This window comes from Lepus europaeus, chromosome 20 (genome assembly GCF_033115175.1).
Source record: "Lepus europaeus isolate LE1 chromosome 20, mLepTim1.pri, whole genome shotgun sequence".
NCBI lineage: Eukaryota > Metazoa > Chordata > Mammalia > Lagomorpha > Leporidae > Lepus > Lepus europaeus.
In genome coordinates, this window is record NC_084846.1 from 62,205,939 (window position 1) to 62,218,288 (window position 12,350).

Here is a 12,350-nt window from a genome sequence, read left to right on the forward strand (position 1 = left end):
CATGCCCTGGCTAATCTGTATTGTGATTTGCAGAGTATATTAAGGCTGAGAGAAAATGAAAATAGAAGCTGGTTAAGTTTTTGCAATAATTTGTTTAATGCTACAGGCAAAACACCTCTCAAAAAAAAGTATTCATGTTGAAGAAAAACAACCATAACAGTGCTTAGCTCATAGGATTCAAAAATAGTAATCTTTGTTATTTTATAGCAATTTGTAAGTAATTTGGGGTACAGAGGGTATACAGGTGAACTTAATGTATAACTAATGAGAAATACTAGTAGATAGCCTAACCCACAAAACATATTGCCGCATTGCCTTTTTACCTAGACATCGGTTATTGCGTTTATTTTTTTCTAAGTTCCCTGTTGCATTTTTAAGAAATAAAATGTGTTTCATGTAATATTTATTGATTAAATATTAATTTCATGTAATTAATTTCCTGTCTGAGTCCATTTCCTCATGCACAAAAATGGCAATGAAAATCCCTAGCCCCCAGTGTTGTTGGGAATATTAATTTCATGTAATATTCATGTAATATTTATTGATTAAATATTAATTTTATGTAATATTTATTGATGTGTGGCTTCCGTGTGCCAAGATGAGGTACAAGCCCAGGGTAGCCAGAGTAACTACTCCACTGCTCCCTTGTCCCCTGGGAGGAAAGCTCTCAGCTTCACCTCATCACCAGGTAGAAGAAGCCCACCTGCTTTATAACGTAGCTTAATCGGGGAGCCATGCCAGGGGCAAAGGTCACGGCACATCTTAAAACTCTGCTGGGCAGAAGTCACAGAGATGGGAATGTGACACAGGCGCTCTGGAGGCTTGACCCATGAGGGAGCACAGTGGGACTGTGCTGTGGCGTGAGCACGCAGAGATGGGAACGTGACACAGGCGCTCTGGGGGTTGACCCATGAGGGAGCACAGTGGGACTGTCCCTGTGGCATGAGCACGCAGAGATGGGAACGTGACACAGGCGCTCTGGGGGTTGACCCATGAGGGAGCACAGTGGGTCTGTCCTGGGGCGTGAGCACGCAGAGATGGGTCTCCCCTGCCCATTGCAGGTCCCTCCTGGGCCAGAGCCCGCATCCTCAGCCAAGGCAATGGGAAGGCTGCGAAGGATGAGCTGAGATGGGAGGAAGACAAAGGGCTTGTTCAGCGTTTTCTCTCTTTATAACCACGATCTCCACCCTCGCTGGTAGCTCCCGGCCATGAAGAGAGTGTGGATGAGGAGGGGGTCTTCTTGCCTAAGCTGCATTGCTGCTCTTGATGGACGTTTTCCACGATGTCACAGCCACAGCCACTCGGAGAGCCTCTTTCTGTAAAGGAAAGTACTGTGGGTGCAGCCTCTATGCTTTTTTTCTTAAGATTTATTCATTTGAAAGGCAAAGTTACAGAAAGAGACAGAGAGAGAGAGGGAGAGGGAGAGGGAGAGGGAGAGGGAGAGGGAGAGGGAGAGGGAGAGAGAGAGAGAGATCTTCCATCCACTAGTTCACTTTCCAAATGGCTACAACACCCCAGGCTGGGCTAGACCAAGGCCAAGAGCCAGGAGCTTCACCTGGGTCTCCCACATGGGTGGCAGGGGCCCGAGCACTTGGACCATATTCTGCTTTCCCACGTGCAGTGGCAGGAGCTGGATCAGAAGTAGAGCAGCCAGGACAGGAACTGGTGCCTCCATGGGATGCCCACACTACAGGCAGAAGCTTAAGCCACCGTGCCACAGAAGTCCTTGCCTGTATGATATTTTTAAATTAATTCTGTCCTGCCTAAAATATGCAGAGACAGATGCCATCCTGTACAAAATGTCTCAACTTCATTATATTTACTGTATTCTGTGAATAATTTGATGCCTCATTAGCATTTTTCTCTCTTCATTGAAAATATTTATTTTCCTCTCTTATTTTTGTTAGAGACCCAAAGGAAGAAGATAGAATACCATTTGTTGTCTTTCACCAGTAGAAAATATATTTATTTTGTAGAAAGATCACTCTGGACACATTGTTGGTATGAACCTAGAGAGGAAGTTTTGTTAGAAGATAATTGCAATAACCCAGGGAAGATATAATGAGGGGCTGAAGATAGACAATTACAGTGAAAATCCAAGCAAAAGCAAATATCAGACACATTATTGTGAAGCAAACTTGAAGCGGTTGACTGTCTGGAGGCTGAGGCTCTGGCCTGCACGAATCCTTGGACCAGTGATGCCGGTAACCAATGTAAAACATACAGAAAGGCAGCCCAATGGCAGGAATAGGAGCCAAGGGAGTGAGTTGTGCTTATGTCCTGCAGGCTCTGAGATGTTTATAAGACAGCTAAATAAAGGTTTTTAGCAAGATTCTGTTTGGCCTTTGGAGGCCCACGTGTCTTTTTTTTTAATACTTTATTTATTTATTTGAGAGGTAGAGTTACAGACAGAGAGAGGGAGAGGCAGAGAGAAAGGTCTACCATCCATTGGTTCACTCCCTAAATGGCCACAACAGCCACAGCTGAGCCGATCTGAAGCCAGGAGTCAAGAGCCAGAACTTCTTCCAGGTCTCCCATGCAGGTGCAAGGGCCCAAGCACTTGGGCCATCTTCCACTGCTTTTCTAGGCCATAGCAGAGAGCTGGATTGGAAGTGGAGCAACTGGGACTAGAACTGGCACCCATATGGGATGCCAGTGCTACAGGTGGTGAATTAACCTACTGTGCTACAATGCCAGCCCCAGCCCATGTGTCTTAAAAGACAAATATTTGAGACATGTCAAAATGCTGCTGGTAATGAAATCTATCACTGCAGAGAAAATTACCCAGAGTTCATATGTACAGGTGCAGAGCAAATAAATAATATGAATATTCAACCACAGCAAGTTATGTGGTCATGAGAGGTAACCCGACTTTTCGAGCATCAGGTCTTACTATTCTTGAAAATGTACCCTCCTTGGAGGTCCTGTGGAGAAAAGCAGAGTCTGACCTCTGATGTCAGAGAGGAACAGATATGTTGATTCGACGTCAATCTGTCTCTGTGCCCTAAGGTCTTCCTGACAACTCAGCTGAGTCCATTTCCTCTTGCACAAAATTGGCAATGAAAACCCCCAGCCGCAGTGTTGCCGGGAAGCGTTCCGCGGCGTGCCGCTCACAGCAGGTGCTTGGCCCTGCGTTTCTCCTTATTTCTGTCATCCCATTTTCATAACTGCCCCTGCATGGGACACTCTGCCAGGCCACTTTGTGCTGTTGCTGTTGCCAAGCTCCATCTCTAAGATTATTCATTTCTCATTGTGCCATGAATTTTTCTATCCAATTAACTTTCTTAGCTCTTATTACACTCTTTGTTGTTGATGATTTACTTTCCACTTCTCCAAGGACGTTTACCCACCTTGCTGTCAAGGCTTTATTGATCTTTATACTCCACTCACTTTTTTTGCCAATGTTGTGTGTTACATATGGCAAGGACCAAATAGGTGTTTATTGAGTTGAGGATGGATGAGCCTTAAACGATGGAAACCTGAGTGGTCAGCTTGGATGGTGAGCAGTTTTCTTTTCATGTGTACTTTTTACGTTATACAAAGCAGACCATGGATTCGTATCCCAGACAGTCCTGGTCTTGAAGCTTCACAAGTATCTTGGGGGGAAACGCAGTGTCCTTCCGTGACAGCGTGGTTCAGAATCGACTGCATATCGTATGGGATCTAGAAGCAGTGACGCTGGCGTGAGTTCAGAATTGACCTTTGCTTGTCCAAAACTCAAGTGTGGGAATCCCATGCCTTCATCGGGGAGGCTGTTCAAGTCAAAAGCTGACGGTTCACAGCGACTGTGAGTAAGAGCATTTGGCAGGGGAGAGACAGAGACACTGGAGATCAGACCATGAGCATATTCAGAGAGAAAGTTGAAGAAGACCTTGGAGAAATGCCCTAGGCAGGGCCTGGCACAGCCTGGAGAGAGCAAAAGTTAAGTTCAGACAAGGCTGTGTAAGCCTCATGCATATGTTTGAGCGTTTACTGCTATTGAAATTAGGAGATAGATTTTTTTCTCAGTGTATTCAATACTTACCACGTTTTGTAAATTGAAAGAACATACTAACATCACAAAATAAATCAAGACACATGGACACACACTGATGTCGGCTCCGTCTACGCAGTGGTAAGGCACATTGGCCAGAGATGGTAAGGGTGGCACTCACCATCCACTCTGTGTAACTTAGAGCCATGCTTCCCAAACACCAGTCTCTGGAAAAGCACTAGCCTTCTGTGTGGTATAGGTTTAAAACCTAGGCATTGGTGAAAGGAAAAGAAAATGAAAATAGTGTGATTTTTTTCATTATGTAAATGTATTCATTTCTTTTAAAGTGATCTTTCATAGTTTTTGTTCCTTCCATTTTGTTAGTAAAACGAAAAGCCCTCTTTTCCCATGAAATGATAATGATAGCAAATAGTACTTGTCTTTGTTCTGCTAATGCAATAAAAAGTTGTGTCCTGTTGTTTCAGCTTGTGTTTTGAATTCGAGGCTTTTTTGTTTTATGAAATTAAAAAAGAAAACCTGGGAAGTGCTAAATATAGGCTCTAAAATTTGTGGAACTTCCTGAATTTTCCAATATTTACAAATATCTAGATGGGGTCATCATGTAGCAACAATGTTTTGGCATCTTGTGGATTCAGCCCTTGGCTGCTCTGAATGGGTGTTTGACTGTTGTATAAAAAGGGCAAAGTTCAAGTCATGCAAACAGGACAGAAGCCTAAAGCATCAATGAATACAGGCGATTCATGTGAGTCCAGCTACTGCCGGCGTCCTGTTACCTCTCATGCTCTAACACTTAGAGGGGAAGAGGAGAGAAAGAGAGAAATGCAACGGAAGTCAGGGACATAAAGAACAGGGTGACTGTTATTTGGATTTGAAGGTCAAGTACACAGGAGTTCTCCCGCCAACTATAAAATGTCTATCTAGTTCTGGGCGGTCCTGTGTGCTGGAAATCAGTGTTCCTTTCACTGCCTTCTTAAGAATCTGCCCTGGTCATTGTAACATAATCCTCTGTGTAAATCTGTGTGTATCCTAAAGATAATCAAAACACCACAGGAACCACACAGTTTTATCCTGGAGAGGTGAACCATCATGTGTGATTTCAATGTAGATTTCCCCATCTTTTTTCTTCTTCTTGCATAGTAAATGTATACGAAGAACATTAGTTTGTAAAATAGTTTTAATACTTTAAATAATCTGATGTCTACCAGTGTCTTTTTTGACTCCTTCCAAGTGAATCTATGTTAAAGACCATGATGAAGTCACAGGGGAAAAGCAAACCGAAGATTTGTAAACAAATAGAATGAAGATTGGAATTCACTCATTATAAAAATTACTGTTCTTCTCTCACGATTACTTGGTGCCATATTCTGATTATAGAGCAGACCAATTATAATTTCTTCTTTTGTTATGTTATTAGGTTTAAAAGAAGTATATAAGAGTTTTGAATTTCAATGGACTCCCTTTTTTGAACTATATCACAAGAGAGTACAACCCATTTATAAGTCTATATTGTCTTATAACCATAATGGTGACAATACTTATTAAGCACTGACTGTTTGCCTAGATTTATGATGAGCATTTCAGTTTTGTCATTAAGCAAATCACAAAGATACTAAATCATTTGATGGCTCTAGAATAAATACAATACAAGTGTAATCACCTTTCAATCTTAAGAATGTATTATTCATTAGAGTGCCTATTCTAAAAAATAGCATTTTAACCTAAAATTCTGCACTTATTTCTCTTTATGAGTGAAACAGCATGTAGAAGCTCAGGTAATATCTCAACCAGTTTTGAACTGAGCTACACTGAAAGATAATTAATGCCTTCTCAAACGCCAGCTGGTTACTCAGATTTGCCATTGTCAAGCTGACTCTATAGGAATTTAGATTGTTTCAAAGAGCATTTCTTGTCAATTGTCTGGATCTGCGCATAGGCACCATGTGAGTACGTGGAGTAATATTAAACATCTCACGTTACTAAATATTCACTTTAGCTCCAATGTGCTTATGATCATTGCAAAGTACAAATAGCAGAAATGTAGAAGAACATGGAAAGTTCTAAAGGCGTAGTTTCAAATCAAGTTGCTGACTATCACTTGAAGCTAATACAAACTCACAGTGAAAACGAGGCAAACAGATACAGAAGAATCTCAGCTCCAGAATTGGAGAAGGCCAGGCACGTTCACCCTGGAACTCAGAATGTACCCTGCTCACCACGCTGAAGGTCTCCAAAACTCTTCTCAGTAAAGCAATGAAAGAAGCCCCCGTTAAAAGAAAACACCTCAAGAATCCGGAATAAAAAGAAGATGGAACAAAATTGAGTACATTGGAAGCAATGGAAACAGCCATTAAGTCATACTCCATGAAAATACCTTGTTCTAATGAAATGATTCAGCTAGTTTACTTCTAGAGTGATTTCAAATAAAAGCCACCAAAGGCCTCTCTAAGCTTCCTGTGCATAGAAACCAATAACTCCCCAAATTAATTTACAAATTTGACCTATTGCATATTTTTCAATTGGATAAATATTTCCATTGTTTAGAATTATAGTGTAGAAAGTCATTGTTTCTATTGTTCAGAATCGGGGATATGATTGACAAAGAAGCATGCTTCATTGTTCTTAGTATTAATATAAATAAAAACATATTATGATTCATATTTCTCCCTTTACTATACAGAAATTGCAGCTGTTAACAAGTTAGCACACTTGGTAAGAGAGTTTATAAAAAGTATTTTCTTCAGTCTAGTCCATCTGGATCATAATTTTTATATCTTGCCAAGAAGATCAAATTTGCTCATATTTAACCTCCACTTAGACAAATAGTCTTCTGTTGAGTGCTGCTATGCAAACTTCCACTTCAGTCTCTTTCCATGAGAATGGAACTTTACCTTCACAGCAACTATCCCATTTTCTGTGAAACTGAGACCCAACCCAATGTGCTTAGGGACCTCATCCTGATCTGCAAACCTAGAAAACAAGTACTGTAGAAATGTCCATGTTCTCATAACTAGATCTCTCCTGAGTCTAAACCTGTAATGGCTGTTTTCCTGGAACCTCTCCCACTTGATGCTTAGGGGTCCCGTACATAATTTCTATGTGTTTCAAATTCAAATCCACAGTGTATCTCTTAATTGCCACTTGCATCTCTTAATGTCTCTATGTACCCTAATTTTCTTGGTTTAGGTTGAACTTTTTCAGTCAATTGGTCTAGCTGCCTATAGTCTGGTCTCTGGTACCAGGGTAGAATTACAGTGTTTTGAATGGGAAGGAAGAGTGAATAGCATCTATTTGATAAAAAAAAAAAAAAATCTTAAACAGCCACTCTCTGCCTGAGTATATCCAATGATACAAGTTTGGCCCCCACCTCTGGGGCAGCTGCTTCCCACCCTCACGTAGCTCAGAGTGCCTCAAGTTTCAGTCTTAAATTGACTCTGTGTTGCACTCATGCTTTGCAGTGTTTTGGATGGTGGTGAAGCAATGCCATTCAATTCCGATGTCACGCACTGGATTTGCTGCCCTTTGTCTCTGGACACAGAGCTCTCATTCATGTCAGCCATGATTCCTATGAATGAAATGTTTTCCTTTGATTCCCTCCCTCCCTCCCTTCTTCTCTTTGAAGGGGGCAGGGAGAATTGCGAGGCCAGCTTGTTATTACTGTTTCTCTTGAAGAAATCAGAAAAGCATGTTTTAACAATTTGTTCACATTTCTTCTATTAGATACTTACATGTACAAATAGGTGTTCAATTCCATGTCAGTTGATCTGGTAATATGGAATCAAAGTTGTGTGAATTGTGGATGTTGAGCTCTTAATCATGTATTCCCTGACCTTGGGGAATGTTAATTCTGGTAGTTAAATCATTTTGCATGAGTGACTGCAGTAATTGACAGCATGTTGCAAGTTATATTCAAGCAACATGTATGAAGAAGCTCCAGGATAATTTCTCGGAGGCTGTGCTCAGCCTGGTTTGTAAGACTCGACACTGGTTTGTCGAGGTGGCATATGCTCGTGGGAGTCGGGAACAGTGGCAGTGAAGACCAAGAATTGGACGAACGGAGAACACATCTTCCTGTAAAGCTGAGGACATGAGGAGGCTAAGACAGGGACTAAACACAAGGGTGGTGACTTGACCTGCAATGCTAAGTTCCGTAGTGTGAACTTTGTCCTCTGTTGAAATCACACTTTCAATAGTAAGATGGAAAAGACCATAGGAGAAAGAGATACCAGGTGGAATCTGTCCCGAGATGTGAGTACATGTACGTTCCTGGAAGTGAAGGCAGAGGTACAGGGTGTACCTTGCAGCTCTCTTACCACGCAAGGTGCACTTTTCGTTTTGTAGCTGCTGTGGAAAGTCCCCTGTGAACTGTGAACTGGAAATCTGAAGCACTCATTCAAGACATAGTTTCAGAGAACCCTTAACATCAGTACCAAGGGGGCAGGATGGAGATCTACAAACATGTGTTGTGTGTGGGTATTTGAGTTAAACAGATATTTAAAGAAAACCACTTTTCATAAAAGTTTTCATTCCGCTTCTCTAACTATGTCAACGCTGAAAACTTTAAAGGCTTTAGATGGTAAAATGAATGATTTAATGATTGATATGATATATTCAAGAATCTCGTTAAAGAAAGCCTTCAAACAACCAAGGAGGTTAAGTTGTATTTTCCCTACACCTCATTCTGCTCTCTGCCGGCTCTTTTGTTATCCTTCTAGCTGATGGCTCGAGGCAAATGAAACCACTCAGGCAAAACTTTGTAAAATTAAAGACATTTATTTACACTATGGACACTTCTAGTCCATTACAACACATGAATAGAATCTGCCAGACCAGTGTGTGTAGGCAAGATGTTTCTCTCTTTTTCTTCTTTCGGGGTGTGTTTTCCTGAGTATGAAATCAACAAACAGATGAGTGTAACTCCCATTTCAATGAACTATAAAAACTGTATTTCTCTGTATTTCCTAGTTCCTGCCGGATAACTACAGCAAGCAATAGTCGAATTACTGTGGACTGACAGTCTCGGCTCGTGGAGGACCTCACGTTAACCCCCAGTGTCTTGTGTTACCTTGCAGAAATGTTGGAATCCAACAATGTGATCACTTTCAATGGCTTGGCCAACAGCTCCAGCTATCATACCTTCCTTTTGGATGAGGAACGGAGTAGGCTGTATGTTGGAGCAAAGGATCACATATTTTCATTCAACCTGGTTAATATCAAGGATTTTCAAAAGGTATTTTTATTCTAATTTATATACCGTAGCTCTGTCAAGACCTCTCAAGTTATACAGAATTCTCTCATCATCTGACACCATGTTAACTGACAGAAAATTACTTTAAACTAATATCTTTTTGAATGCAACTATATGATGGCAATAACAAGCCAATGGATGTAGTACATCAGTAAAATCATCAAGGAAGAGGCATAGATTTTCAATGTTCACTTTAAGAAATAACTTCAGCTTATCCTTCTTAGTTACACCATTTTCCCACAGAAAAGTAAATGTTTGAACTATATAGAAATACATTATAATTGACTTCATGTACTATGCGTATGCATGCATGTGTATAAATTTCTCCATCTCTCTATATTGCCAGCAAATGCAGGGTTCGTGACTCCCACGCCTGTTCTGGTGTGCCACCTGTGTTTGCAAAGAAAGTTTTATTGGAACACAGGCACTCCCATTCATTTCCATATTATCTGTGTCTGTTTTGTGCTACAACAGCAGAGTTGAGCAGTTGCGACAGAGATCATCTGGCCAAGAAAGCCTGAAATATTTACTATCTGGCCTTTTAAACAAAAACTTTGCCAAACCCAGATCTAAAAGATTAGTTTTCAAAGCTTTAGACATTTTGCAAATGTGGTCATTTAGACATCAGCAGGCAGCCAGATTTTATCCTTATTCTTAATATTGCTTCTGGCTTATTTCATTAATAACATACACAGTTTTGAAAGTAAACATGGATTGGCAAATTAGTGGAAGCCTGCTCCTCTGTCTACATGCTGGACTCTAAATCAACTGGTTCTTCACAGTCGACATTTCCATTCTCAATTCCCTGAGGAGCGAAGTCTTCACGCAATAGCTTTCACAAGAATCACAGCACAATAGGCTTCTTGGAACACAGACACATCAGCATCTATGTATGTTGGCTTTGCTCCTTCTCAACACTGAGGCTTTAGAGTGGTGGGCCTCAGCTGCCCATAAACCATAGCAGATTGGATGATAACTTTTAAAAATGTGACTGGGTTGTAAAAAGTCTTTGTTCTGGTTGGAGAATGTTGCTTTGAGATACAGTAAAGGCTCACATTCAAAGCTGACTCAAATCTTAAACAGGGTATTGCACTAAACCTAAGGCTTTTTCCTTTATTACCCAGACACTACAATTCTGACCATATGCATACACATTTGATGCATTAGATATGGTCATATAAAATAACAACACCTTTCTGACATATTATGGAATTAAGATATATCACTTAAAATTCACCCTGTGTATTTCTTTTCTTTTTCTAATTTTTTAATATGATTGATTTCTAAGCCCCCTCCAATGATAGCAATAAATAGCCAAAACTTATCTACTATTTGAGAAAACTATTTTTCATTGGCTTTTCCAACAGGATAAAAACATCTTAAAAACTTTAGAAAAGGTCACAAATTAAGCAGATGTTTGTCATCATTGTTGTTTTAATGAAAGGAAAGTATACATTAAAGGAATATAAAAATCTAAAATAATTAAAGAGATTTTCACACTTTCATTTTAGGAGATTATGTGTTGAGATTGTCAGTGTTATAACATTTATAATTTTACAAAGGTTATATGTATATAAATATGCATATGTATCTATAGATAGAAAGTATACGAACAAACACTTCAGCCTATACGCTCCACATATTTAACCTTATCTTTGAATAGATATTCTGAACTTGGTTAGTATATTCAACTGTTTCTAAAACTGAAAAGAACCAAATTAGAAAAGAGAAATCTACTGTTTTATAGCTGAGAACAATTTGAGTTATTTGTTTACCCAGTATATTTTAGTGTCGTCTATCAACAGACTCATCATACATATATTTTGAATTAATGAACTAATTAAAAATTAAGTGACATGCCATATATCTTAGTGTTCATATAGCTCTTGTCCTTGAACTTTAAAATCAACATTTTAATCTGAAGATGTATTTCTAAATTTAAGGCATCTCAATGCAACCTTGTGTATAAGCTTGAATCTAATTTACTTATGGATTTACATCTCTTTATTTACATTTCATTTTTATGTTCTTTTCAGTCTATGTATGTACAATATTGTTGAACAACTTCTTCCTAACCATCTCATGTTATGACAGATTCTATACTATGGTATATCATAAATAATTCTTGATGACTTTTTAAAACAACAATAAAACAGAAGGTTATAAACTTAAAGATGAAAAAATAGGCCAATCATTTTCAGAGGAAAGCACATTCCCAGATTTGGAAAATCATAGAAAAACACTTCACCTTAATAAAAGGAGTTCAGTCTCTTTAAAGATCCTGTTTGTTAAATATAAGAGCAAGAAGGACTGCTGTGAGTAGAGGCAATGGATCATAAGAAAGAAAAAGTGCAAATAGACTTGAAACATTTTAAATAAGAAAGAAAGACATTTAGGCATTATTAGTTACCTGAGCATTTTTTGAACAAAGAAGATAAAGAATTTAACATGAAAGTTATAAAATGATTCTTCATACTCTTTGATATAAAGAACTCATAGAATGAAGCCCAAACTGTCTCAACACCTAGCAATCAAGACTTCTGAAACTATAACAAAACATCTCACTTTTGTAAAGAAATAAATCAGTGCATATAAGCATGATTTGGGCGCAGTTTAGCTGGAAAGCTGAATATGAACACCAACAAATTTTAACTGCGCTGTGTATTTTTATTGTCTTGCCCCAGACAAGAGTTAATAGTTCGTCCTCTTCCATTATAAACTTTCTGTAAGACTAGATCACCTGACCTTTCTGTAGCCAGTGTGAAGACAGAACTGTAGAAGGGAACGTCTTGCCATCAATTCACCATCCAGGAGTCAGGCTCATGTTAGTCGTGAGGAATGAGACACATTTCCTGCTCTTGAATGTTTTTACGCAACTCATTTGTAAAATTCATGTGGAACAAGCCAAATGACAGTTTTAATTTTTACACAGACACTTGTGAGAGGGAAAACACATTTAAAAAAAAAAAAAAAAAAAAGTCCGCAAGTGAAGAGCTTAATGGTCAAAATAAATACATATCCAAGAATTTTTAGGACTTTGTAACTGGGGCAGGGCCCCTAAATGCATTTGTCAAGTCATCGTGTGTTATTTCAATGTGTCCCAAATTCTTG

General features: G+C 39.3%; 1 protein-coding gene across 1 annotated transcript in view; it reads left to right on the forward strand.

Annotated features, from left to right (window-relative positions):
* SEMA3A (semaphorin 3A) overlaps window positions 1-12,350 on the forward strand; it is a 202,540-nt gene that overhangs the window by 45,844 nt on the left and 144,346 nt on the right. Inside the window, exon 2 of the mRNA XM_062178316.1 lies at window positions 9,064-9,221. Coding sequence (XP_062034300.1) covers window positions 9,064-9,221 — 158 coding nt within the window. The remainder of the gene's footprint in view (window positions 1-9,063; window positions 9,222-12,350) is intronic.